Raw genomic sequence first — 26,829 nt, forward strand, 5'->3', positions numbered from 1 at the left:
ATTGGGCGGGTTGAGTCTCCGTGTTGCTGTCCGGTACTTTGGACAAGATGAGATGCCGAGAGAAAGAAGCAGACGAGAATCTGGCAAGCCTCGCTCTCTGCCGTCTTACAAGCCGGTCCACAAAAGTCTTGAATGCAGAAACTGTACGGTACGACCCTCACGAGCTGCAGGTGAAGAGAACAACAGACTATCGATTTCACTAGATCGATGGAGAAAGGTGGCTTTGCACATTCGGGGCTCTGCTGAGGGATTGTGCGGGGGAAGCGAATGAGGCCCTTGAAGTTGCATCGTGGGTAATCGTTGGCAGTTCATGGCAGATCTCAAGGCAGATCTGATTGGATGCTGACGATGCAACCGATGCAAAGAGTCCTATCTCAAATGGTTAGCGGCGACGCTTGATGTGGCTTGTCGGGCAGCTTTTCCTGCGCCCTCTTGCTGCATGTCCAGCGAAGACGTAAGAAGAATGGGTTGCCTGCCGGTCAGCTACTTGGAAGGCACCGCCGTGACAGGTATGCTTTGCGTCCGGAAATCTTTGGAGGGATTGAGGGAATGTGGATAGCATCGGAATCAAGCACATTTCGACAACCTCCCGTGATGAAGGGCGGAAAGATGCATGGACAAGGCAACGCGCTTAAGGTTGTACAGTGTCCTTGTCACAAAGTGAGAAAAAGGAACCACGAGATCAGACCAACTTAGGAAAAGGAGTCATAGACGAGAGTTTGTCGGCGAGCATCACAGCGAAGAGACAAAAAGCGCGGTTCTCACACCGGAAATATCGGCTTCTCGATGTACGAAGGATGCCTTGCATCCAAAGTCCCGCAGCGACGAGAGCCGTGTTGTTGCCGCAGTGGCATTCGTCAGCAAATGACTTCTTGTCCCGGGTCTCCGGTGTTTCCAGTTGCCCGCTCTCAAGTCTCGACTCTATTCTACACGCGTTGTAATATCGATGGAGATGCAAACGAGCTGGCTGAACTTTGGAGTGGGTTTCGAAACGGACCGTCTTCTACAGACAGCTCTGACTCTTACACGAACCCTGTTTCTTACCAATGACATGTTCAAATCCCTTCCAGGACCCTGACGGATGGGCCGAATGGGACAGAGCTTCTAGAAGCCGTTTTTAGCGTCTTCTCGTGTTCGACTCGATGATACGGATACCGGAGACGCCTTTGGGGCCTTGGATTCCGGAGTTCCTCTTCCCCCAGGGCCAAGACGAACCGACATGCAGAGTCGAACCCAAAAAGAAACCCGTTCTTTCGCCCCCCCTGCCCGTATTTCAATCGGTGTTCTCAGAGGGGAGCTGCAAGTGCTGTTCCGTATTCTGTGCAGCAGCGAGGATACCCACATCGACTGGAACGCCGGGTATGCAGGACAGCACGAACGAGGCCCTAATAGAGACAAGGACGAAGAAACTTGAGCGCGCTGCGCTGCTGGTGCTGCTGGAAATAGGATCTCTCGGGGTCCGCCGAGAGGCAAGAAAACCAACTACGACGCTACCGTGGGATACCTGCCAGAGCGCAACAAAGTTGTCACTTGTCAGAGCTCGCTCGTGTGCCCGACTTTTGCCCCGCTGCAACTTGCCGAGCGCTACAGAGTCCCCTTCGCTGTCACTGTGTGTCGAGTTGAAGCGCATAGCACCAGGGCCAGGGCCAAGCAAGGTTCTAATCGAAAGGCTTCTGATCTCCGTCGTGGCCCCTCTCCGCCGTCCTCTTGTTCGACGCTATCTGTCTGGATGTCTGCCTTGGCGTCGTCCCCATTGCTTGACGTTTGGTGCTTACAGGAGTAGCTCGCCGACCACAGGATGCCTTTCCCGGGGCCGCTGGGCATTCTGTGCTCGCCCTGCCTGTGAGGTAGAATTGAATTGTTACTGCTCACGCGGGGCTGCGTTCCTGTTTGAGGCTTGGCGAGGGGCAGCCCTCCAAAGTGGCTCTCTGGAAGAGTCCGAAGGGAAGAGCTCAGAGCGTACAGGGCATACAGGATGTAGGGGAGCTGCACGGCGCTTCCTGGATTGCTGCTCGCCCCTCGATTCATCCAGACGGGTGGCGCAGGCGGCAACAGGGACACCCCAGTAGCCAAGGGTGGCGCGTTCCTTTCTCCCCCGGAGAAACTGCGTATGGTGATGATGCCGCTGTTCCAAGAGAAAGAGAACTCGGACCACATGGTTGGCGAGGATGGGTGAATCCGAAAGGGTTCAGTTCAGGTACAACGTTACGGATTGCCGGTACATGTGCTGCTCAGTGTCAATCCAAGGCCAAGCCCTGTCGTTAGCATGACGCCCGTGATGAGTTGAGGTGAAGGGTCGAGGATAGGCATTACAGCCCTATGGAGAAACAAAATCTCTCCAAAACACGCCGGGGCTATTTCAGGGTGATTGTTTACGAAACTTTTCATGTTCAATCAGCTCGGCGATATCATGGTCGCTCTGAAGATTGGTAGACGCTATTTCCGGCAGTTGAAAGGGCGTAATGCAAGATTACCCTGGCAGCTAGGGTTGGCAAACAAATGCCGCGACTGAGTCTCAAGTTCATTGATGAGATTGTGAACAGCGAGGAACAGAGAGATTTGAAGAAGGGATGAATCATGAATGATAGCTTCACAAGATCGAGTCTGGTGGTTGCCTACCTTACCACCACATCCACGATCTACGGGGGTCTCTGCAATGTATCTTCTCGGCAGAGTGAAGGTGGAGAGGTACATGGAAGAGATATCCAGGCTCTCACAGAGACATATACAACGCAAGAGACACCACCCTGACTCCGGATGTCACTGCCCTGAGAGACACATAAGCAGTCTGACACAGCAAGAGTGACCTCTGACCACTTACTAGTTACAATACCTACATACCTACCACAGTAAGTAGGCCACTGACCCAAAGGAAAGGGCTGGAGAGAAAGGGTCTTCTGCTCCGGCCGTGCAGCTAGTCCCAGGCGGGCAGCAGATGGTGCAGATCCAACCGTCAGTCCGTCACTGACCCCCTGCCACTGACGGCCCCCCTGTCTCGTCTTCTGCGTGCCCCCGGACAGTATGATTTCATGGATCTGGAGCGAATACGTCACTGCAGGAAGATGGAGCGTGGAGCAGGAGCGTGGAGCTTGCTTCTGTTTGTCGCGTTTCCAGTTTGCTGCGCGCTCCTCGTCTGCGTATGGCACCTCCCACATCCCACCAGCCAACCACCACCGACAGCAAGCAGCAAGCACTACATCACAAGCTCATCTCAGCCCCTCCCTCTCTTTCTTTCTGCTACCTACTTTGTAGTTGCCAGCAGCAGCACCAGGGAAAGAGTACTTGCCGGCTTCGGTCTGCCTCGACATCCAGCTGATGCCTGGTGTGCCTCTTTGATCCCCCTTCTGCCGATGCAAGTCAGAAGTCACTCTATTCTCTCTGTCTCTGCAGTATTAGCTCTCGAGTGAGTTGAGTCATCCGCGCAACTTTGCTCTGGCCTTCTGCGCTTGATAATCGACGAGAACCTCTACATCATCACTCGCGTCTCCCTCAGCCAGCTGGCAAGTCCAGCACTTTGCTCAAACCCTCGGGCCTCTACTCCCTCTACACCATCGTTTACAAGACAGGATAGACCTATTGGGCACGGCGCAGATCCGCTGCCTTAACGGATACCGGTACACGCGAACCCATCACCAATGAAGTCTGCCCCCCTCCACCTTCTTTACTACTATGTACTGTGTAATGAAGAAGGGCACTCGTCAAAGCTGTGCTCCCCCTCCATCCCACGGTACATCCCAAAGTCGACTGTTTCTCCCAAGCGACGCGGGGCCGAGTTGGAGTCGCCCTCGGGTTGCGACCACATGATTAGCTGCCACACCCAAGGCCATGGACTCAAGTAGAGTACACCGGTGAGGTACAACCTGACCCCCCCTGTCTGCGTTTCCCTTGCCTTTTCTTCCCTCTCCCAAAAAGGCACAAGTGACAGTTGAAGTCATTGTCAGCCATCCGGTTTACTGTACGTACGAGTACGTTCCATGACAATATCGCCATGAGGCCCCGTTTCGGGTCACCACCACCTACCTCCTTTGCTCCTCGCTTGGTTTTCTGCTGGCCTCGCCTGGATACACCTTGACAAGCACACAAGCAAGGCCTTGGTTCATGATTTACCCGCCTGTCTATCTGTATCCGTAGTGTACCTCATCGCCTCTCTATCTCTTCTCCTAACTCTGTACGGAATACTTGATACTCAGAGGGCTGAGTAACTCTACTTCCTGCCGACTCTTGGACTCCAGCTTTTCGGTGAAGCAGATCAGGACAGGATTTGGGGAAGTTGTTATTCTCGGACCTCACGTTGCACATCACAAATCAACACTCTCTCGCCCTTTCTCACTTCTCTTCCTCTTGAGACAGACCCCTTCTTCTCTTCATATCTTCCCCTGCGGACCAACCTTTCCCTTTTCAACCCTCATCCTCCGTCCGTCACCCACGTTCTCGTTCCCGGGGCCCCTGCTACATCTAGAACCTCGCAGCCTCTCCTCTGATGCCACATCTTTATTGCTGTGCCTGACTTGCATCACTTTTCCCTGGTCTTAACCCGCCCTCCCTATTGCGTATGGCTGTCGATCACACCCGACACAGCGTCCCAATACATCTATCGCCTACCCGCAAGAGCGCACTATCTTAGACGGACGTTGATTCCTCCCGTCTCTCTCCCTCTCCATCGCATCGACACCAACAACCACCAAGAAAAAATCACACCCGCACAATAGTCACTGCTCGTCGACCGAGCAGGAAACCTCACCAATCCTGACCACAACCATAACGACCCCATCACTCTCTCGTGATGAGTAACGGCAACTCACCCCCCAGTCTCAGAGCTGTTGATGCCTTTGCGCGCGCCTTATACCGTCGCGCCAAGGCATCCGGACCAGATTTCGACGACGTTGCCAACGTCGTCCGTCGCCTGCACACGGTCCTCAAGCACCTCAAGGTCGAGTCCGAAGACCAAGATTCTCTCCTTAACTCAGATGCCTCATCCGTTTATAACCGCCAGCTTGCTCCCCTCGTTGAGGACTGCGACTTTGCCCTCAAGCAGCTCGAAACCATGATCGAAAAATATGGCGAGAGTACACAGCTTGAAGAGCGCGAGCGTGACATGTTGGCCATGGTTCGCACGAAACTTGCCAACCAAGAAACCGCCATCGATATGTTTCTCGACACAGTACAGCTGCACAACCCCAGCAAAGCCCAACGCGTAGTGGACGAACAAGGCGGAAACTTGGACAACATCAAGGACAAGGTGGATGCCATTGCAGCAAGGTTATTTGCTCGGAGAGACAGCGGTGTTGGCGACGACGAAGAAGACCTTTGGCAACAGTTCCGGGCCGAGCTGGAGAAGGAGGGCTTCTCAAAGGAAGTGTTGCGCAAGAACAAGGTATGATGATCTTGAACACCGAGCCGGGAACAAAGCTGTTGCTAACTCACCTGAACAGGAGGTTCTGCGTGCCTATATTCGCGAACTGGAACATTCAACTGGAAATGATGCCACGGCACCACCCTCGGTTCGCGGTCTCCTCGCCCAGGAGCGCGCATACCCTCATCCAGCCATGGCGGTTACACCTGCATCCTACCAGAGCCGCGACAACTATGGTCCTGGAGAGACGTACGGTTCATATGATGACAAGTATGCTCCGGCTGTAAGGGGTGACCGCCGTATGGCTGAGCAGCGCTCCGCTCCCAACGTGCCAAACGAGCTCAGTACTCTTTCCACTTATGGACGGGAACATGGCGCGGACGATAAGCACAACGACTCTCTCGCCCTCATCTCAACTCGCGATCTCATGGCTTTGGATACCATCAACCACGGCATGGATAACCTTCGCCTCACTGCCGCTCAAAATTACAGTACTTCCCCTTCATCTACTTCACCGGCAAACCGCTATTTACCACCAGATGTTGCAGCTGCCCGCGCTGCAGCAGACTTCTCCTCCTCGCCCTCCAACCTAGGCGTATCACCACGCTTCGTACCTCCAATCCCTTATCCCAACAGCCACGGTGGCCCTCCTTCCGCATATGGTGCATCCCCACGTACGTCCCAAAGCCGTCTTGCACCGGATCGCTACGGCATGGATATTCCCCTGGAAGCCAAGTGGACGCGCATTCGCCGTGCCCTCATCTCCCCCGAGATCCTTGAGCGTGCTGGCGTCCGCTATGAGGCTCGCCCAGATTACGTCGCAGTCCTCGGTGTCCTCAGCCGTGAAGAGATCACCAACTACGCTCGCCTCTCTGCCGAGGCCCGCGCTGCACGCTCTTCAAGACGTCACAACGACGGCCCCCCGCCAACAGGTGGTGCAACGCAAGGCTCACCTCGCCGGCGCGGTGATTCACATACCTCATCATCAGAGGAACCCCTGTGGGACTCGTCCGACAACTCGTCAGAAGCCAGCTACCCCGACGAGGAGAAAGGAAACAAGACATACTACATTGTTCCCCCTCCCTCAGACAAGGAAAAGGGCACGTCACCCGCCGCAACCGTTCAGCCAAAGCCCATCCTCAAGAACAAGAACGAGAACCACGTCCGCTTCGACCCGCAACCTCATGAGCTCGACCCCCACGCCTCGTCTCCCCGCTCCCATCGCGACGACCGCGATCGGAGGAGAAGGCCCTCGCGCCGCGAGCCCAGGGACTACGAGAGCAGGGACCGTGACGGCCACTACAGAGATCGGGAGCGGGAACGTGACCGAGACCGCGGTGATCGTGAGAGGGACCGCGACGGCCACAGAGACCGCCACCGTGACCGGGACCATTATCCCAGCCGTCACCATCGCGAGCGATCTGACCGCGACAGGCGAGACAAGAAGAAGGCCTGGGGCGAGACGCTGGGTGCCGTGGGCATCGGTGGTGCTGCGGCCAGTCTGCTCAGCGTCCTCACTGAGGCAGCTTCTGTGTTGTGATCCTCCAACGCAACTACCTACCTGTCTATCATACCTACATACCGTCTTTTCTAGTCTTTTAGTTGTACGATGGCTAGTTGATTGGAGACTTGGACCCCCGGTATCAAACAACGTACCGTTCTTAGGAGCTGGCGCCCTTGTTTTCCTTTCTACATATTCTTCTAGCGTTTACCATTGGGGCTGTGCCCAATACACATTTTGATCCGACGAGAACAGCAATTAGGAATACAGGACATTTAGGGAGATGGGAAAGGAAATCTTTTGCAATCATAAAAAACTCCGAACAACAGACTTGTACCTTTCTTTCCTTTTGTCCAAACTTGTTTCCAAGTTGAACAGCAAACTCATGATACCTGTATTAAGAAAGAGGGAGAAACAAGTAGGGGCGGATGGAGAGTTGTACGAGAGCGCATGGGAGAAGCCCCTGAGAATTTGTAGATGTACACCATACCTTTACGAAATGAGAGATACCCCCAAAGATTGATGCTTTTATGATCTCGTTTCCTCCCAAGCATTCATAAATTTCCTATGCCTACTCCGTAAACCCTGTCCTGGCGTCGTCAATTCCATGTTCCTTTGTTATCATGCTATGCAATGCTATAACCCCTTCCCCACCCATCCTCTTCACGCCCGCTTCTCGCAAACGTGCGAGCCGTTCCCCCTTGTCCTCTCATGATGATATAATCCAAACGAAATCCGCGCAAAGTAACTCGATTGTTTCAAGCAAATACCGATGTTCAAGTAACCCGGCACAGTTTCTTTCTACTTACTTGCGTCTGAGTTGCCTGGTATTGGGCCTTGCCTCGTCACTAAAGTCAAATCCTCCAATGGTAGAAATCTTCTTCCTGGCAGGCTGACTGACGACGGGAGGAGACGGAGCCACCGCTTTGCCGGCACCCTCGCCGCCAACGCTGGCAATTTTGCTCATCATCTTGGCCCGATGCTGCTGGGCGCCAGGGTCCTGGTACTGTATTTGCGTCGATGGTGGTTCCTGCTCCTTCTCCTGCTGAGGCTTCTCCTCCGCGGTCCGGCCCATCGAGTCCATGCGCGACTCGGCGCTTCCGCTAGATGCTGCCGACGCGTTGCTGATAGCACGCCCAAATATTCGTTTGGCACGTCTTGTCGGTTGCTGCAACGGGCCTGAGCCTTCCACATCGGGGGCATTCTCGCTGCTGGGTTTCGACTCGATCAGAGATGCGAGCTTGGAAGTTAGGTCTTCTTTCTCCGCATTCTTCATTGCGTCCCGTTGACGTTTGCGCTCCGCCTCCGTTTCCTCTTCGTCACAATCTATTGGTTTCGTCTTGACTTGGTTTTGCTCGCTGGCTGCATCGGTAACAGCCTCGGGCTCGACGGGAGCTTGCGCTTCGGCTAGAGAAATAGGGGTCGCATCCAGGCTGTCGGCTACGCTCGTGGTTCTGGCCAGTCCCACAGGTTGCCTCACTGGCTGCTCCGCCTTCAAGTCGCTGGGCGTTGCGTCTGTCAATGACGGTAGCACTGTCCCAGCACCAAAACTGTCTGCCTGGTGCGTCTTGGCTGTCTGGAACTGGAGGGAGGCGGTCGACTCAGCCTTTGCAATCGTTGTCTCGCGATGCGCAAAGGCTGCCGACGAAGTCTCTCTCACGGCTGGAACCTTCGCAGTTAATGTAGCAGGTTTCTGCCGACCTTCATCGTCTAGGAAGGCTGTTGTGTCGATTCCACCCACGACTGTAGAGTGCCTTGCCGCTGGCTTTCTCGAAGCTTGAGGCACAGGCTCAGACCTTGTCCTTTGGAAAGCCTGCTTCATATCCTCCCTAGTTGTCTCCTTGGGCTTTGGCTTGGGCTGGAGACTAGAAGGCTGGCCCAGTTCAGGAAACATGAACTCCTTGATTGGCACATTGAAACCTGTTGTCATGCACTCCCAAAGCCACTCCGAGCTGACAGCCGGGATGTTATTGTCGAGGGCCAATTTCAGCTTCTCCTTCCTCGTTTCCGCGAGCGCCCTACACACCAGCACCGAGGTTGTGTCGTTGAGCCGTGATGCGAACCGAGCACCAATCTGTGTGATTGCCTTTTCCACATGCAGCAGGTCGATTCCACTAAACCCCGCCGTGCAGATGGAGATATCCTTGAAGCCGTGAATTGGGAATACTGGTAGCGGGCGACCTAGAATATGGTTGTCTGGGTCGCGAAAAGCTTTGTTATGCAGGCATCGCTCGATGAAGAACTCGGTCACTATTTGGATCTTGTCGATGTGCTCAGGCGGAACCCGAAGGTGCGTTGAAGGCTGGGATTCTTGTGGGACAATAAGAAGCCTGCGGGTCGATCTCGCTTCATAGCCTTTGGTGGAAAGTTCTTGGAAGGAGTCGCAAACTTGTCCCCCCAGGGAAACTATGGTGTCTGCGAGAATTTTGGATTTCCATGGCTCAAACCCAGACATGAAGAAAGAGCATGCAGAGAATATACCTGCGTCAGGATCAGACTGAACCATTCGATCGTGGATGCCAGAGTCTTGAACTTCAATCCTGTCCGCCGTATCACCAGGCCCGGCGGACTCGGCGGAAGGCTTGTTACCGAGGATATCTCCCCAAAGCATGTCTCGCTGGCTGCCGAGCTTCATGCTGGCCGTTTTCCTGAGCTTTCTCTGCCCAATCTCGCCCGCGCCTGATCTCGATCTTTTCCCTGCGGACGCCTTCCTTGGTGTTACTCTGTTCCAGGCGCCCTGGCCTTGCTCCTCGGCCGGCAGGACGGGATCGAAACACTGCTCGTCGAGGATCAGGCCGCGCTCGATGCTCTGCTCGAGCCAGGCCAGCGATACTGTGCGGATATTCCATGCTCTGGCGGCCTTATACTTCTTTCCTTCCGGTTTTCGGACGATCAAGTGGGAGACTCGTTTTGTTAGATCGCCCGTATATGCGCCGCCGTTGGAAGTGATTTTCTCGATGATGCTGTTGCGTTGATCGGCTATGAAAGGTCAGGTTGAGAATGGAAAGAACGCCAGTCAACTTTGCTTACGATCGTCGAAGCCAGTCATACAAAGCAACAGACTCCCGCGCTTAGCTTCAGTAGAATCGGCCGCATCGACCACATGGCCGCACGTCTCCAGCGGCTTGAGCTGCCACTCTCGTTCGAGAGCGGCAAAGTCAATATCGGCATCCTTCATCCATAGATCTCCTACTGTATCGATCCATTTGGCATCCATGACCTTGATATCGGTTCGTTCTTTGGCGACATGTCGGTATTTGGGTGTGTCGTAGTCTCCTACGACAAGATGTGTCACGTCGGGAGTTAGATCGTACTTGTGGATGCCTCCGAGTTCTTCAGTCTTTGTTGCTATTTGTGTCTATATGAAGGTGAGAAGATGGGTCATGGCGAGGTTATGGGAAGCAGCATAGAGGTCGGATCAGGGTAGAGAGAGGGGCGAATGAATGTGTGCATCACCACAACTTACTCGCTGGTCTGGCGGGATGCTTGTGCAGCACACAACCACGCCCTTGAAGGGATGCGCAGGGTCGATGGCCGGCTCGCTCGAGTCCCGACTGCGAGGGGAGTCCATCCTATGGCATGTCGGTAGCTATGTGGTCCTCGAGGCAGCATTCAAGACTGACTATCCTGTCGACGGTTGGGTGTTCACAAAGAAGGTGGTCTTTATCGCTGTGGTGTAAGGTACGGTACCTCATGCAACAGCGGGACGGCGCGTCGAGAAAAAAGTCGCGTCTGCTGCCTGCCCAATCAATTAAAACAGTTGCCAAGCGCAACAAGTGCCATTGGTAGACGTCATTCGTGGTGGGGCTTATCATGGTGTGTTCACACTGTGTACTTGGACGATGAAGGCTGTGAAGAGGTTGCTTTTCTGGGGAAGAACACAGTGCAAATATCGGACCAGCAAGGTGCCTTAGACAACGAGACGAGTCTCAGGCTTGAACTCTCACCCCAGCTTCCTCACCTAACCTCACTCAAATAGAAGTGCGTTTAATCATTGATTTGCGAGAATGTTCGACCGGAAGCTTTTTATTGAATGGCTCAGTCAATATAACTTTATTTTGTAGGGCACACATCAATCGATCTTGCCCCTCAAGAATAGCTGTTTTAGTCTTAGTCTTAGTGTTGGTCTTGGCTCATCATCGTGATCCTCATGACATGAAATGAAGCCTTGTATGTTTATGAAAAAGATAGCCTCGAGCTGATTTATTGGGAAGCAGGAAGTAGGGAGGCCTTTATCAGTCTCATTTCAAGAGGCAATATTGAATTCTGGTGTCTATGTCGTCGGATATGAGAGGAGTTGCCGAATGATATCGTCTACCTTACACGCATGAGATCTGGAGGGAGAGCCTTCGGACCTTATAGTGATAAGTTCAAACGAGGATAGAGGTGATTGACAGAGCAACTGGGAATGATTAGCAGAAGAAGGTCTGAGAGTCTTTGCAATGAGTTTAACGAGGCCGGTGAGTATGAGATGCACGCATAGAAACGCGGGAGAATGTTCCTTCCAAGATGAGGCCCAATGAGGAAGGCGGGGTCAAAGATGCGGGCTCTTGCGGTCGGAAGGTCCCACTTCCCGCCGTCCACGGTCCGTCATTGCACCAAAAGTACGGAGTACAGCACCTCAAGGCAGGTCATTTTGGAGTGAGGTGATCACTGAGGAGCGAGAGCCTTACCGCCCAAAAATCACAGACTGCCCCGCCATAGGCAGGAAGACCTTCAGCAACCAAACTGGAAGGCATCGCTCGTTGGCTCTTACCCCACCATCTCGGCTTCAGCCTTGCTTGCTCCCACCCCTCCGAAGCTCTTTTCCACCACCTTACTCTCCTCCCTTCCCAACCGACCACACCACTGCAATAACGACCTTCAATCCCACGCACCCCGTCACGTCTGACCTGCACGAACTTCGCCTCGTCTCCTCAAAAAGCGGCTGACACTCGACCTCTTCCTCTCTGCCACGAAGCGTACTGCCCTCTTGCCGACACCCTCAGTCGTCGCATCGTCACCGACTCTTGAAAGCGGTCGAATTGCGTCACGCGACTCGCTCAACCTACATCCGAACCAGGAAGATAGTTTTGGGCAATACGGCCACACGCAGACGGAGGTAGAGCTGCTGCGAGCACAATGGCGCCGACATCGACCTCCCAGAAGGCGATGACCACCCAGTTCGTTCAGTTGACGGGTGCAAGTGACAGAACTGCACAAAGGGTGAGTCCAAGCCCAGAGAAGAATACCCTATCTCTGTTGGTGCCTCGGTTTCTCGTCTGCCATGCGACGCATGCGCTTTCCCAACCCCTCATCGTCCTCGTCGGTTCGCAAGACGTGGACCTCGTTATTGAACTATCGGCGAAACGTCGAAGCCTGTCATGCGCCGCTACTCTACGTTGCGCTGCTTTGCGTTGTGCTGTCTCGTAGCTGGAACATTACTGGGCTTCGACGCGATACTGCCTTGGCGGGGAAGGGGGGCAGCTGGTGGAAGACGAGACCGCCCACCGGGCCGTTGGATCTTGAAGGCGGAATGGAGTGCTGACTACAAGCTTCCGAATAGTACCTGAAGAACGCCGGATACAAGCTCAATGAAGCCGTTGATGCGTAAGTGCAACTCACCCGATATACTACACGGGGTTTCCTATAGTCTATGCCGCGGTTTTGTGTCGTTTCGTTCGGTCTCGCTCGCCCCCAGTTGTTTGCTGGACATGGCCGTTTCTGCCATCGCCTTTTACCGCCCGTATAATGTTATCCGAACCACTCATCTCATCATGCGCCGGCCCTTCTCGGGCAATTTGACCTGCAGCGCACGCAAGGATACCGCGTTAGTTCATACTTGACTTGCTCGGTTGTTGGCCCGGTCTGAGATGCCCTTTGTGGGGGAAACGCCGTCGAACCCCCCTCGGAGCGCTACTCAGCGTTGCGCTGCTCCAATGCACCCGTCGGAGAGAGGCACCTCTGCAGCTACGAGGTCACAGTTCACTCTTTGGGGATACATTGTTGCCCACACCGTAGGAGAAAGGCCGAGCCGACGCCGATCGACAATTGCTCCTGAAACATTCACGCGGACGAAATGGCTCTTAAAGCAACGAACTGCCATGGCAAGCCGCCACCGTCGTTGCTTTGATCGGCCGTCTCCCGTCCATTGGTCGATCTAGTTGACGCAAGTGCCTCGCTTTTCCGGACTGGGCCGGCTGTCACCGCGGTGCCACTCATATCCGACCACCACGAAGGTCACGGTCCTTTGTATGGAGAAATTGGCTAGCACTCTTCATCTTCCTAAGCATCTCGTCACAAACGGCTACAGGCATTCAGCGCACCTTTGCCTTTTCGAGCCTCTATCAGTTGTGTCGATTCCGCACCAGCCGGCGTGCTTCATTCTTGGATGCGCCAGAACCCCGAAGCACGTTGGGACTGATTGACGCCGAGACAAGGCAGGAGCACCAAGACGATGGGGTGGAAAGGAGTGAAGAATGCCTTGCCTACCAAAGGCTTGAGTTTGTGGTCTTCGAGACGCAAGACATCAAGAAATAACCTCGTTGCGGAGGAGAAGAATCAGTCTGGGTATTCCACCCATTCAGTGTGCCATGTCCTGCGCAAAGTTGCCAGCCGACTTGCGTCTTTTGAAGCTTCAATAACTCAAATATGTTTACGTTCTTATGGAGTTGTTGCCTCTTGTGTTGCAGAAAAGCATTGACTGACAATTCCTAAAGATACTTCTCTGGCGCCAGCGGAACTTCCACCCCCACGACTTCGGCGCTTGATACTTCGTTGAATCAAATGTTTGACAAGCTACGAGGTATGCTCTCACAGCCTAGCCCCTTGATTCCATGACTAACAGTAGGCAGATGACTCAAAAGACGAGAAGAACACACTGGGTCTTGACACTACCATGGCGTACCTCGGCGACTTGGGCGTCAACATCGAGAACGCTGAGCTGCTAGTCGTGATGGAACTCCTTCAGGCACCGTCTGTTGGAGAAATCACCAGAAAAGGCTTCGTCGATGGCTGGAAGGTGTCTGGGTATGAACAACTTTTCCAGCGTCAGCCTCCAGTATACTAACATGATTATAGTGCTGCGACGCGTCAAGCGCACGTCTCTCACATCAAGTCACTGGTCAGCAGTCTTTCAACTGACCCTGCCTACTTCAGAAAGGTGTATCGGCACACCTTCGTTGCCAGCAAGGAGCCGACCCAAAAGGCACTCAACCTTGAGATTGCTACAGTCTACTGGAACGTCCTCTTTTCGCCACCAGGTTGGGAGTGGAAGACGAAGAACCAGGACTGGCTGCAGCTGTGGTTGAAGTTTCTCGAAGAGAAGTGGACCAGATCTGTTAACCGCGACATGTGGAACCAGATCCTCGAATTTGCGACCAAGTCCATGGCAGATGAGTCATTGTCTTTCTGGAACGAGGATGGGGCATGGCCTAGTGTAATTGATGACTTCGTGGCTTGGTGCAAAGAGAGAGGGATTGGCAAGTCCGAGACAATGGACTTGGACGCCTAAAAATATTGCAACAGACCACGGATCGGCATCACCACATGAGGCCGAAACTCACGACCAAAGGTCATTGAGATAATGACTGGGACGGATCCGACGACGGTAGGAGGAGTGCAAATCGGCACGCCTTCCACACACACTTGGTACATAGCAGCGGGACGTCTAGTAACAGCGAGGCCGCTGAAACCACAGAGATAGGCTACGTCGGGAGACCAGATACCATGGCCAAAGGTAGAGATTTTCAGCATTAGCCTAGCGCATGCAGTTGTGAACTGCGAATATCAGATTGACAAAAGCCTGAGTGCAAAAACAGTGCATATTCTTTTTATACGCAGTGGTTTAGTAAATCATTACGTCCAAGTTATATCAGTGGCGTGCCACATATTTATACATTCCGAACTATCGTCGGCTCTATTCATGCGCAATCAAACGTCCCCGGCGCCGGCTCGGGGGTGGATCCCGTATCATACAACAACTGTCATTTTAAGGCCCGCGAGCCACGATTCCCGACTCCCACGCGAAGGAGAATTGTACACCCCATGCTGTGCGGTCTCCCACTCTTCATCCGCGGCGGTGATGATCCACGAACTCCCTTGTGTCATTCCATGCCCATCTCACGTCTGGGGGCCGTCTTCCTCTTCCTTCCCCTGAAAACGCGCTCATTGATCCCACTTGACGTCTCCGAAGCGGGCCATGGTCTCGAGCTTGCCGTCGCCGAGCTTGACGTGGGCAGTGCGGATGACGCGGGGGTCGAGGTTGATGGTGGTGCGCATGTCGTTGTGGGTGGCAGATGAGGCGTCGTAGCGCATGACAAAGTAGTGGCCCGCCTTGTGCTTCATCTGGGCCTTTGCGACGGGACGCGGGAGGGTGAAGACGCCCCAGTTGGAGATGCCGCGGATGACGCCGCCGTTGCGGAGGACGATTTGACCGGCGGTGAGGGCGATTCTGTAGAGAGTAATTGGTTAGATGAGGCTTGGACTTGAGGTCTTGTATGATGGAGAGGGTTTGCGATGGTAGATGGCGGGAGGTTTTGAGGTCCTGGGATCGAAGGGGGTTATGGGTAGAGATGGAGGGATCGCGTACTCTTTCACCTCGGCGAGGGAGCCCGGTCGCACCTGTGATGATGTTAGTTACTTATTTCAGAGACAAGATGTCGGCAGCAGAATAAGAGGAGCGACTTACAATTCCTATGAGTTCGTACAACATCTTGATATCGACATTGACGCTATACTGGGGATGATTCGAAGTTCGGAAGAAGCTCCAATTGACGATTGCCAAATTATTTCGGGAGTTCATGCGCCACAAAGTGGAATTTTCCGAAATGCGGCTGGCGCTGGGATCTCAAGGAAATGTGGGGGTGCAAAGGAAGCTCCAGCCACGGCCGTGTGGCGCGTGATTAGGTTGGTCATTAGCACTGTCCCCGCGGACGGGCCGGCCAATCCAGGTGACGGAAATGTCAGCACTGGGTCTCTCGATGGGGTTTACGCTTCAACTCAATTATGATTGAGAAATGATTACCTAGGCCTCATGGGGAGCATGATTACTTTTTAACACGGCCTCTTCAACCAGAAGCCAAGCTAGTCTTACACTGCACTCTTACACCGCCAACCCACTGATGTTGTGACACCGTCCGATACGTGATTGTACAGAACCGTTTTCATTGTGGCCACTTAGATCTGGCTCTTGCTCGTCGCACGCCAGAGACGCCAAGGCAGTTTCCAGCTCGCCTTCACCGTCCAAGGGTCAAAGTTGGTCCCCTCTAGATTCGTGAGGTACTCTTGCGCCGGCACAGCCTCAAGCAGCACTCCGAACCCTCGTCGAAGGTCCCGCTGCGTGTCATCCTCTTCCGGCTCGTACACGTGCTCCGCCTCTCCCTGGTGCTCAAACTCGTGACCGGCGTCCTGCCCAGCCTTGAGGTTCTTGAGCATCTCCCGCGCCGTAATGAGGTGGTCGTTTGCCCGCGTAGCCACCTTGAACACGGCGTCCTGGAAGCCCTCTGCCTGCGGGCCGTATCGGAAGACATCCTCCTCCCGCAGGTTGACCTCCGCCATGACATCTAGCGGGAGGAGAAGCGCGGGATCCTGTCGTCCGCCGCCCGGTCCGGCATGGGATTTCGCGGGCTGCTGCTGCGGCGCCGCCAGCACGGGGATCCCGCGCAAGACGGCCACGATGCCGCACGCCTTGCCAATGTGACTCGCCAGGTGATCCACCTGCATGGAGCGGAGCGGCATCGATGCTAGCGTGGCGTACATGAGCGTCGAGTACGTGTTCTCGGCGTACTCCTCAAGCGCGGCCAGCGACGCATACGGTCTATTGTCCATGTGTTTCGCCCGTGTCTTGACGAGCCGCTGCACCCAGAACTTGATGGAGCTCGCTGTGGCGTTGCCTGGCGAGCGCGCGCGCAGGTCCTGCAGCGCCTGGTGGAGGAGTACGCATATCGGTTCGGCCGGGGGGGCGCCGGCAAAGGTCTTGTCGATGGAGTCGCGCCAGAACTGCATGCGCATCTGACCGATGGTCGGGTTGGAGACGAGCTCGGGGAGGCGGACTAGTTCGAGGTTGAGGCTGCGGAGGGCGAGGTAGGTGTCTGTTGCGCGCGCCGGGACGAGGCGGCTTATTATATGCGCATCGTAGTCGCTGTGTCTTTTGGGAAAGTCAGAATCTTTTGGAACGGTCAAGATCCACCTCTTGGTTCGGGGGATGGGATGCGGTCGTACTGCAGCTGCGATTGGCAGTATTTCCTCGCCTTGACGACGTCTGCGTCTGTGACAATGCCCCTGGTGCCCTGTGGAGGGGTCTGGACGAGCCTTCTCAGGCCATGGCCGGCGATCCGTGTTGTGCGATTCATTCAGGAAAAGACGCTGGTGTGATGCGCCATGTCGGTGCTGCTTCTGAAATTCGCGAGTTGCAGCTGGATGGAAAGCTGTGGGGCCGTCTTCTTTGTCCACTGCTGCTGCTACACTGTGCAAGTGCACTAAAACTCCGAGGTCGAACTTTGTGGTTGCGGGTAATGACGTCTTTGCCGGGGTGTCTCTTAATTGACTTACCTCAGTAGACACGCAGTCACATGACGACCCGACGCGCCCCGTCGCGCTGACTGATTCGCCTCGCGTCTTCCGAACCCAGGTCCCTTGCCCAGGTAACTTTTGGTGGCGGTTCGTCTCGTTCAGTGTCAGTGGCACACCACCCAATACGACCCGCCATCGTGGAAACCTTCATGGCGGCAGACTGAACAGCTATGGAATACCGACAGTCTCCTGAACCCCCGGCGAAGAGGAGACGCTTCTTTGCCGCCTCGGACGACGATGTGTTGAGCCATCAGTCCAGCCCGGTGTTACCCACCCCACCAACGCAACCGAAGCAGCGATTTTTCCAAGATGTCGACGATCAATCGCCCCAGATCAAGAGCGAGGATACTGAGCCCCCGTCTTCGCCCTCGAAACCACGCGGACCGCTTGTAGAACAGCCAGTCGACGATGCCTCCAACCGATCCGGCCCGTCTTCAAATATGCAGCGCGAAGAGTCCGCCATGACCTTCGACCAGGAAACCTTTGAGAGCTTCATAGGAGACAAGGTTACGGCGGAGGTGCTGGATATAATTCGGGATAGCTGCGACAATAACCTCGAGCGAGCCGTCAATATGTACTTTGATGGCACGTGGAAGAACCTCAAGAAGAAATCTCCGGCTCTGAATGCCATTTCTCGACCGCCACCAGCCGCGGCCAACACCATAAAGCAAGATATTCCCATGGAGGATGCACCAAAGCCCGCGATCAGACGAACCATGCCCGAGGCAAGATATATAGGCTCCCTCGGTGTTGAGGGCTGGGCGACACGGAGCGGGGCAAATCTGCTTAACCACGGCGATGTAGTCAGGATTGAGCGGCAAAAAATCCAACCGCCAAAGTCCAAGTTACATACGAAGTTCGGCGTCGCAAACGCTCCGCCGCGTGGCCCAGCTGCAGGTTCAAAGCGAAACGACGTCCTAGTGCGGTTCACAAGCAGCAGCGGGTCCGAGATTGGCAGGTTGGAGAAAGAAACAGCCGAATGGGTCTCAACGTTGATGGACCAGCAGATATGCAAGTTTGAGGGTACCTGCGTATATGCCCCTGAGCGTCTCCGAACGAACGACACCGTTTTCATCCAGCTGAAGTGTCATTTGCTTGCCTCAGCATTCCATCGGCCTGGGTTCAAGGTATCAGAAAACAGGGCGATCAATTTCTTCGAGGAGAAAGAATCGACCGAGGAGAAGGAGCTGCGTCTTAGGCAAGTGGCGTTAGTGAAGCTCTTTTCCGAGATCAATCTTGAACCTACGCGAGCCAATGCCACAGCGTCCAAACACCAACGGCAAGGCTTGCTGCAGGCTGCAGAGATGGATGAGAAAAAGGAGAAAGACACTGCCAAGACAATCGATCGAGCACCCGGATCTTCGCCCCCTTCAGACGAGCAAGAGGAGGGTGAAGAGCTGGAGCAAGACCAGCTTGATGCCCTTTACCGTAAGGCCCAATCATTCGACTTTAACACACCCGAAGCGGAACCTGCCGATACCTTTGCTATGAACCTGAGACCCTACCAGAAGCAAGCGTTGCATTGGATGATGACCAAGGAAAAGGACCAGAAGAGCAACAGGGAGCCAAGCATGCACCCTCTGTGGGAGGAATACACATGGCCACTCAAGGATACGGACGAGAAGGAGCTTCCTCAGGTTCACGACCAGCAGCATTTCTACGTCAACCCATACTCGGGAGACCTTTCTCTCGATTTTCCTGTTCAAGAGCAAAACTGCCTCGGTGGTATCCTAGCCGATGAGATGGGTCTCGGCAAGACCATCCAGATGCTCAGTCTAGTCCACACCCACCGCTCTGACGTCGCGCGGCAAGCCAAGGCGATGGGTAGTGTTCCTACGTCCGTCAATGAGCTTCCAAGGCTTGCCTCCAACTCATCGAGCGTGCTAGATGCGCCTTGTACAACACTCGTCGTGGCACCAATGTCATTGTTGGCGCAGTGGCATAGTGAAGCTGAGAAGGCCTCGAAAGAAGGCACTCTCAAGGCCATCGTGTACTATGGCAACGAAAAGGCCAATAATCTTCAGGCCGTGTGTTGTGCCGCGAGCGCAGCGTCTGCGCCTGATGTGGTCATTACCAGCTACGGTGTGGTGTTGTCAGAGTTCAACCAAGTTGCGGCTAAAAAGGGTGACAAGTCGTCTCATACCGGACTGTTCTCGCTCAACTTTTTCCGCGTCATTCTGGATGAGGGCCATCACATCAAGAACCGACAGTCAAAAACTGCCAAAGCGTGTTACGAAATATCTGCCGAACACAGATGGGTGTTGACTGGAACGCCAATCGTCAACAAGCTGGAGGATCTGTTCAGTCTGGTTCGCTTCCTTCGTGTGGAGCCTTGGAACAACTTTTCGTTCTGGAAGACTTTCATCACTGTCCCTTTCGAGTCCAAGGACTTTATGAGGGCACTTGACGTGGTGCAGACCGTGTTGGAGCCTCTAGTTCTCAGGCGTACCAAAGACATGAAGACGCCTGAGGGCGAGCCGTAAGTGAATGCACCCTGGATTGTCACACCTTAGCTAACCCTTGGAAGACTGGTACCCCTTCCACCGAAACATGTTGAAATCGTTGATGTCGAGCTCAGTCAGACCGAACGAGAGATTTACGACTACATCTTTACGAGAGCCAAGCAATCGTTCAGAGAGAACGTCGAAGCAGGCACGGTGATGAAAGCGTTTACTAGCATTTTTGCCCACATTTTGCGCCTACGACAGTCTTGTTGCCACCCGGTTTTGGTACGAAACAAGGAGCTCGTCGCGGACGAGGTAGAAGCTGGAGCTGCAGCTGACATGGCTGCCGGTCTTGCGGACGACATGGACCTAGGTTCCCTGATTGAACATTTCACAGCAGCTATATCCGAAACGGAGTCTAACACAGCTGCTTTTGGAGCCCATATCCTCGGCCAGATCCGCGACGAAGCCGAGAGCGAGTGTCCGATCTGCGCCGAAGAGCCCATGGTCGAGCAGACGGTCACTGGATGTTGGCACTCTGCTTGCAAGAAGTGCCTTCTGGATTACATGAAGCACCAAACAGATCGGCATAAGGTGCCGACCTGCCCCAACTGTCGATCCGAGATCAACTATCGCGACCTATTCGAGGTCGTTCGCCACGACGACGACCCGGACGTGTTCAAGAAATCCAAGATTAGTCTACAGCGCTTGGGTGTGAATAACTCCTCGGCCAAGGTCGTGACTTTGATTAAGGCCCTGCGTGACCTGAGAAGGGAGCAGCCGCGGGTCAAGTCTGTTGTCTTCAGCCAATTTACATCGTTCTTGACACTGATTGAGCCGGCTTTGGCACGGGCGAATATCAAGTTCCTTCGCCTCGACGGATCCATGGCGCAGAAGGCTCGCGCGGCGGTCCTGACTGAGTTCCAAGAGTCAAAGACATTCACTGTGCTGCTCATCAGTCTTCGTGCTGGTGGCGTGGGGCTGAACTTGACGTCTGCGAAGAGAGTGTATATGATGGATCCTTGGTGGAGTTTCGCGGTTGAGGCTCAGGCGATTGATCGTGTGCATCGCATGGGCCAAGACGAGGAGGTTAAGGTCTACCGCTTCATCGTCAAGGGGAGCGTGGAGGAAAGGATGCTTCGGGTACAGGACCGGAAGAAGTTTATGTGAGTTGACCCATCCGGTGTGCTGGATGACCGAGTATTTGCTGACTTGATACCCTTAGTGCTACGTCTTTAGGAATGATGAGCGACGAGGAGAAGAAGCTTGCGCGGATCGAGGACATCAAGGAGCTTCTCAGCTAAGGGGAAAGTCTCACGTAATGGTTCTCATGGCTGGCATATGTGCATTTACAAGGCGTCGCTGGGGAAAAGTGCCTGGGATGGCATGATCAATGATAAACATAGTGTCCCTAGTGCTAGGCACCGGTGGAAGAGGCGGTCCAGCACGAACTTGCCGGTAACACGGCGCAATTATTTTCAAATGGACACATTCAAACCAGTCTCATGTATCGGTGAATGAAGGGTATGCAGAAGTGTCAAGTATTATGCTAGGTTTGACGTCTCAGAACGGCCTATGAGCGAGCATGACATTACTCTCAGTGTAGCACCGAAGCACTTGCCTAGAGGATGAGGTCTTGAGGATGAGGTCTTGATGATGATGGAGATTTTGGACAACGCGATATGAAGATGATTATTCATGATAGTCGTTTCCAAGTTGAAGAAGCGTTCGCAGTTTCACCTCCAGCTGACCATCGCGTACGGCTGTTCCTTCACATACCTACGCGGTAAGGCCGAAAGCACAAACATTCGGAGCTTCAATATCCACCAAAGACCTCTTGGACTTTGGAAGCAAACCACGAATAAACACAGAATCATCCAAAAGTTCACATGCAATGTCTCTTAGGCAGCGAAACAACTTTTCCGACGATAACCCGCTTTTCCCCGGGTTGCCTCACACGCTGCGCCTAGTCTGTGACTCTGTCGCTGTCACCTCACTCGCTCATTTAGTCACCACCAACAAAACAATCAATCACACTGCCCAAAAACAAAAGACAACTGAGCCACGCTGAATCCGCACCAGACCGGGGGTCATTTCGAAAACAGAAAAAGTCATTTTACCCTCTGCCTGTGCAGAGTTGGAAAGAGCGACCGACTGACTACTTAATACTCACCAGCTCTCTTCAGCGCCTGAGTGCTGCTGTCTCACTTGCACACAGGCAGACGGACACTCAATCACATGAGAAAACACCATCACCACATGACCAATAACCACCCGCACGACTCGCCGTGCCACCAACGACCAAGCTAAGAAGCTTTAACCCGCAAGCTACTGAATTGGAAAAATAAAGTCGAAGAGGGCCTCAGAAAAGAAGAAGAAGAGCGATTCATTTGCTCTTTTCTCACTTTTTCCTTTTCATTCTTTTGCACCCTTACTATCCGAGAGTGATTCACTTACACCACTGAGCGCTCACTCTTTACACCTTTCACACTCGTTCGACTCACATTTTACCACATTCGCACAACCAGCACAAGGAAACCCAATGCATCCCGACCCCCCGTGGTCATGGATGGCTTACTACGCACACTAACACGCTCCCGCAACACCGCGGCGTCCCCAAATCGCGGCAGCCGCAATCGCAACCGACACAGCGGCGGGGGCGGAGGCGGAGGCGGCAATAATCACGGCCAAATCGAAATCATTATCGAAACTCTCGCTCGAGGACTCGTCGAATATGCAGTACAAAAGTACATGAAGAAGCTGAGCGGCGGCGGCGACGAAGACAAGAATGGAGGAGGACACAGAAACGACCGGCGCCTTAGCACACGCAACACCCATGGCCACGACGAAGACGAGCGCGCTAGAGGCGGCGTTCCGAACATGGACATGGAGATGCTGGAGCACCTGGGCAAGAACATCCTTTCTAAAGCTATGGAGCGCTTCGGTGGCGGTGGAGGGGAGGACGATGAAGAGGAAGACGCGAGACGGAGACATGGCAAGGGACGAAGAGGCAGCCGAGACCGCGGTTCATACTCTCGTGGGCATTCGCAAGATCGCTCTCACGGGAGACGACACGGCAGTGGTGGCAAAGACGATGACCGTGACCGGAGAAGACGCCACAGCCGCGACGACGGGTACCCTTCACACGCACCCGGCTCGCCCTCCTCGCCGTCAAGACACCATCGCGGCGATGACGATACCCACCGCCGCCGCCGACGCGGATACGGGACCGACTATGCGCCGCTGAAAGAGGAGATGGAGACGTTATCCAACACGCTCATCTCTTTGAACGAGCGACAGCCCGGACACGCCGACTGCGAGTTTTACGATGCGTTTATGGAGCGCTCGGGCAAGGTGCAAGAGGCTATAGGGTCTGTTTTGGTGCAGATTCGGGAGAGGGAGGAGAGGAGGGAGGAAAGGCGCGGTCGGCGGAGGGGTTGAGGGGGAGGTTTCTGTGTTATGTTTTCCTCAGAGGAAGTGCGTATATGAGATACCCAGTTTCTCTTTTCCGTACATAGATTGATGAGCGATGATTTCGACGACGGCTTGGAATGGCAATACCCAGTAGCACGGAGGCAATACCCGGATTTCTCTTGACTTTGAATTTTCGGCAGCGGTGTGGTCGAAGGGGTGGATGGACGGCTAAATGTGTGGTTTGTAGGATAATGTATAATCTAGAATAGTTGCAGCCCCCCTCCCGTCCCGTCTTATTTGCTACCTGAGCTGCCGCAAGCACGAGTTTGGGATGCAGAGGTCGCAGAGTCAGCAATGACCAGCTTGTATCGTAGACGCAGACGCAAACATGGCTGGGTACCGAGCGTGCGGTGGCTTGATGAGAGTGCTACGTTGTACTGCCTCATTCGATTGTTTGGAATATACTTTCTGGGAATCGTGAAGGCGTGCCTGAAACAACCACTTTTCGAGACTGCGTGAAGAGAGAGATTGTCGTGACCGGTTGTCGTGGGTTTACCGCTTGCTTCGCTATTTCCAAGTGTCTCATTGTTCCCCCTGAAGATATAGCTTGGGGCAAACTGGCTTTTGTAGATCAACGATGCTAACAAGCTTAGAAAAGGTCAAAAATGATTCATACAACTATCGTCACCTCTCCCTCTGAGATGAATGGGGAAAACGAAATAGTCATGGCGATGCTAGAACAGCGAACAAGCCGATGACTAGAACACGAGAAACGGCACAAAGCAGCTGAGGCCAGACCTCGGCCGCCCCTAACATGGCGCCAATACCGATATCCCCAGTCCCGGCAAGTCATTTGGTGCGTCGTGGCGAGGAAGGCAGAATAGCAGGAATGCTCATCGGCTGTCTCGTCGGAGGCCTGGCTGCCGTGAGCCTCATATACTTCTGCTTCAACTGCGTTTTCTCTCCCAAGCCGCGGAAAAAGATGGACCATCAAGTACAGCATGTCCACCCTCACAAGCCTCCTATACATAAATCTCATATCCATCACGTACATTCGAAGCCTGAAATGGATGCCCACGTACATTCTGCCCGTCACCTGCACGTCCATGGGTGGACGCATCGTCATCACCACCACCATCACAAACACAGCCAGCATCATCACCATGCCAAACGAAAGGCGAAGCCCAAGAAGACTTGCAAGAAAGCAAAGCGGAAGGCCAAGGTCAAATCTAACCGCAGGAGTAAACATTCTTCGCAGCCTCGAGAGCCTACGATACGATTCATGCCTACGCCTCCCATGACGGCTATGCCCATGCATCCAGCTCCGGTAGCTGGTATGGGAATGGGAATGGGCATGGTTCCCGGTATGGACTTGCCGCTGGGCGACGGCTTCATCGACTACGGGCCGGCGCCTGGCCAGGACATGGGATTAGAAATGGGATGGGGCGTAGACCCCAACTTCCGGCTGGAGCAGTTCGCTACGGAAGACGATATACATGGTGACAGGGAGGTGACTTGTAACGAGTGCTGCTACTCGTTCTTTGATTCTTTGTGCGGTATCCCGCCGGAAGCTCGAGATCTGAGAAGGGAGGCCGCTGGTAATGGAGCTGCGATTGTGAATGAAAATGAGATGGAGGCTGTGTAACTGTATAGTGATGAAGCCGGTCTCCCAAGGGAGGCATGTTGGGAGGTTCAGCCCTTCTGAGCAAGAAGGCGAGTGTTCCAAATACTGGTTGGAGGTTCAAAGGCAAGACCAATGCTCATATAGAACCAAGAGATACATAAGTCGAGCTGCTTTAGACACAGACCAAAACAACAATCATCGATTCAAGATTATACACACCGCAAACGTACAACACTGCTGGGTTCAATAGGAAAGATAGTGGCGCCTGGGTTCGCCTTGGAAATTTCATCCGCCAACTCCCGCTCCGGACAAATGCCAAATTCTGCATAATACAACTCGCGTCAGGTCATGGAATCCTTCTTTCATGTCAGTTTGTTGAAGCTTTATAGTGAAGGACACAATGTACCTGAGACTTTCTTTTACAAGCCCCCTCCCTAGTATTGAGTCTCGCCCGGTGTGAGGGTGTAACACCCACCCAAGACTACTTCTCAGCTGGGGCATCAGCTGGGGCATCAGCTGGAGGGTCTGCGGGAGGGTCGGCTGGAGCATCGGCCGGCGCGCCGGCAGGGGGATCAGCAGGCGTGGCAGATGGGGCGGTAGAGCGTGGCGCGGAGGGCGGCCCTCGAGGAGGTGGATGAGAGGCGGGGCCGTCGTCGGCCGAGCTCTTTGAGCTCCTTGAGCTGTAAGACTTGTGGGAGTGATGGCGTCGGCGACGACGATGTCGACGGCGACTAATCTTCTTGAGAGACACTCGATAATAGTAGAGAAAGGCTCCAGCGCCCAGAATGAATACGAGGATGGCCACCCCCACCGTGACACCAACGGTCAGGTTGGTGGTCTGTCCACCTGATATCGAGACCTGTCTCTTTGTGACGGTATTGTGGTGTTTGACTGCACGCGCTGCCACCTCGAAATCGGGGGAGCGAGGCTCTCTCTCAAGACCGAAGCTTCTCGGCACTCGGCCATTGAGGGGTTGGGGGATATACATTCAGTATCCGGGGAAAGATAGCCGGTGATGTTGTTGAGTCGAATAATAGAAGATATGAATGGTACAGTAATGATCAAAGTATCACAATAGAGGGAGACCGGAATCGTACGAAAAGAACAGTTTGTGACATGGTGAACGTGGAAGCAGAGAAAGAAGAACAACCTGCGTAGCAGATAGGGTGTCAAAGGTCCACGAGACATATTTAACCTCAACATCCCTTGGGCTGCTATGGATGAGATGATGGGCAAGATGGACGGGGGTCACTGACGGTGTAAGGTAGCTGGCAGCTCGCCTGGGTTGAAGGAGGTTCCGTGGTGAATCCGAGAGGATAACACAAGGGGCCGCATATGCAAGAGTGGCATCGTGCAGCGAATGCGGAGGAGAAATAGAAGAAGAAGGGAGTGTAAGACTGTATATCCGCATCGAAGGAGCAGCCGAAAAACGAAGGCATTCTCCAGATGCAGCAGACTCAGGAGCAGGCTGGGCGCGATTATGCGCGGTCCATGCAGCCGCCAAACCAATGAACCGGTGGTAGGCGTGGCGATGGTCCCCTACCGCAGCAGTTCCCGCACTCGTCGGGCCGCTCGTAGCCCAAAAGTAGTCTCTCGAAGCTATTGCTGATGGTGTCGTGGGGGGTCACTTTCCGCCAGTCACATTAGGTGAGGCTTTCGTCTCCCACTCTCCTGCAATGGGCTGATGGCGTCCTGCTGATGGCGGCGACTGCACTGGTTGGTCTTGGTCTGGCTGGATCGTCTTCTTCTTCTTCTTCTTCTTCTTCTTGAAGGCTTGGTAGTCGCCCCTCCAGAGCGTTCTTTTGCGTTACCGGACGTGATAAGTGAGCAAAGGGCGGTGCGGTTGGAGGCAAACACGGAGATCGCAGTTGGCTGGTTGGGCATCAAGACCACCAAGGGGTCAATTGGTACCCGCCGCTCTGGTGAGCTCGCGATCGAACAC

At 54.1% G+C, this 26,829-nt stretch overlaps 10 protein-coding genes across 10 annotated transcripts; 5 read left to right on the forward strand and 5 right to left on the reverse strand.

Annotated features, from left to right (window-relative positions):
• Positions 1 to 1,273: 1,273 nt before the first annotated feature.
• Positions 1,274 to 2,157, reverse strand: CCOS01_16230 (uncharacterized protein; the record flags this gene model as incomplete). The annotated part of the gene is made up of 2 exons (XM_060464367.1): positions 1,274 to 1,584; positions 1,776 to 2,157. 2 exons carry the CDS (start codon positions 2,155 to 2,157, stop codon positions 1,274 to 1,276), a joined length of 693 nt encoding a protein of 230 aa, XP_060305131.1.
• A 2,626-nt stretch (positions 2,158 to 4,783) lies between these two features.
• CCOS01_16231 (uncharacterized protein) lies at positions 4,784 to 6,893 on the forward strand (the record flags this gene model as incomplete). The annotated part of the gene is made up of 2 exons (XM_060464368.1): positions 4,784 to 5,374; positions 5,433 to 6,893. The coding sequence occupies 2 exons, from the start codon at positions 4,784 to 4,786 to the stop codon at positions 6,891 to 6,893; spliced, it is 2,052 nt and encodes a 683-aa protein (XP_060305132.1).
• A 766-nt stretch (positions 6,894 to 7,659) lies between these two features.
• On the reverse strand, positions 7,660 to 10,425 carry CCOS01_16232 (BRCA1 C Terminus domain-containing protein; the record flags this gene model as incomplete). Its single annotated transcript, XM_060464369.1, has 3 exons — positions 7,660 to 9,833; positions 9,885 to 10,212; positions 10,321 to 10,425. 3 exons carry the CDS (start codon positions 10,423 to 10,425, stop codon positions 7,660 to 7,662), a joined length of 2,607 nt encoding a protein of 868 aa, XP_060305133.1.
• A 1,550-nt stretch (positions 10,426 to 11,975) lies between these two features.
• On the forward strand, positions 11,976 to 14,346 carry CCOS01_16233 (uncharacterized protein; the record flags this gene model as incomplete). The annotated part of the gene is made up of 5 exons (XM_060464370.1): positions 11,976 to 12,059; positions 12,400 to 12,443; positions 13,553 to 13,638; positions 13,688 to 13,862; positions 13,914 to 14,346. 5 exons carry the CDS (start codon positions 11,976 to 11,978, stop codon positions 14,344 to 14,346), a joined length of 822 nt encoding a protein of 273 aa, XP_060305134.1.
• A 653-nt stretch (positions 14,347 to 14,999) lies between these two features.
• Positions 15,000 to 15,546, reverse strand: CCOS01_16234 (30S ribosomal protein S6; the record flags this gene model as incomplete). Its single annotated transcript, XM_060464371.1, has 3 exons — positions 15,000 to 15,285; positions 15,424 to 15,455; positions 15,523 to 15,546. 3 exons carry the CDS (start codon positions 15,544 to 15,546, stop codon positions 15,000 to 15,002), a joined length of 342 nt encoding a protein of 113 aa, XP_060305135.1.
• A 464-nt stretch (positions 15,547 to 16,010) lies between these two features.
• CCOS01_16235 (squalene/phytoene synthase) lies at positions 16,011 to 17,185 on the reverse strand (the record flags this gene model as incomplete). Its single annotated transcript, XM_060464372.1, has 2 exons — positions 16,011 to 16,980; positions 17,055 to 17,185. 2 exons carry the CDS (start codon positions 17,183 to 17,185, stop codon positions 16,011 to 16,013), a joined length of 1,101 nt encoding a protein of 366 aa, XP_060305136.1.
• Positions 17,186 to 17,575: 390 nt separating this feature from the next.
• CCOS01_16236 (SNF2 family domain-containing protein) lies at positions 17,576 to 21,153 on the forward strand (the record flags this gene model as incomplete). Its single annotated transcript, XM_060464373.1, has 3 exons — positions 17,576 to 19,884; positions 19,933 to 21,015; positions 21,075 to 21,153. The coding sequence occupies 3 exons, from the start codon at positions 17,576 to 17,578 to the stop codon at positions 21,151 to 21,153; spliced, it is 3,471 nt and encodes a 1,156-aa protein (XP_060305137.1).
• A 1,261-nt stretch (positions 21,154 to 22,414) lies between these two features.
• CCOS01_16237 (uncharacterized protein) lies at positions 22,415 to 23,290 on the forward strand (the record flags this gene model as incomplete). The annotated part of the gene is made up of 1 exon (XM_060464374.1): positions 22,415 to 23,290. The coding sequence occupies one exon, from the start codon at positions 22,415 to 22,417 to the stop codon at positions 23,288 to 23,290; it is 876 nt and encodes a 291-aa protein (XP_060305138.1).
• Positions 23,291 to 24,077: 787 nt separating this feature from the next.
• Positions 24,078 to 24,908, forward strand: CCOS01_16238 (uncharacterized protein; the record flags this gene model as incomplete). Its single annotated transcript, XM_060464375.1, has 1 exon — positions 24,078 to 24,908. One exon carries the CDS (start codon positions 24,078 to 24,080, stop codon positions 24,906 to 24,908), a length of 831 nt encoding a protein of 276 aa, XP_060305139.1.
• Positions 24,909 to 25,368: 460 nt separating this feature from the next.
• Positions 25,369 to 25,875, reverse strand: CCOS01_16239 (uncharacterized protein; the record flags this gene model as incomplete). The annotated part of the gene is made up of 1 exon (XM_060464376.1): positions 25,369 to 25,875. One exon carries the CDS (start codon positions 25,873 to 25,875, stop codon positions 25,369 to 25,371), a length of 507 nt encoding a protein of 168 aa, XP_060305140.1.
• Positions 25,876 to 26,829: the final 954 nt, after the last annotated feature.

The sequence above is a fragment of the Colletotrichum costaricense genome (genome assembly GCF_030867565.1).
Source record: "Colletotrichum costaricense strain IMI 309622 chromosome Unknown Scaffold_28.1, whole genome shotgun sequence".
Lineage (NCBI taxonomy): Eukaryota > Fungi > Ascomycota > Sordariomycetes > Glomerellales > Glomerellaceae > Colletotrichum > Colletotrichum costaricense.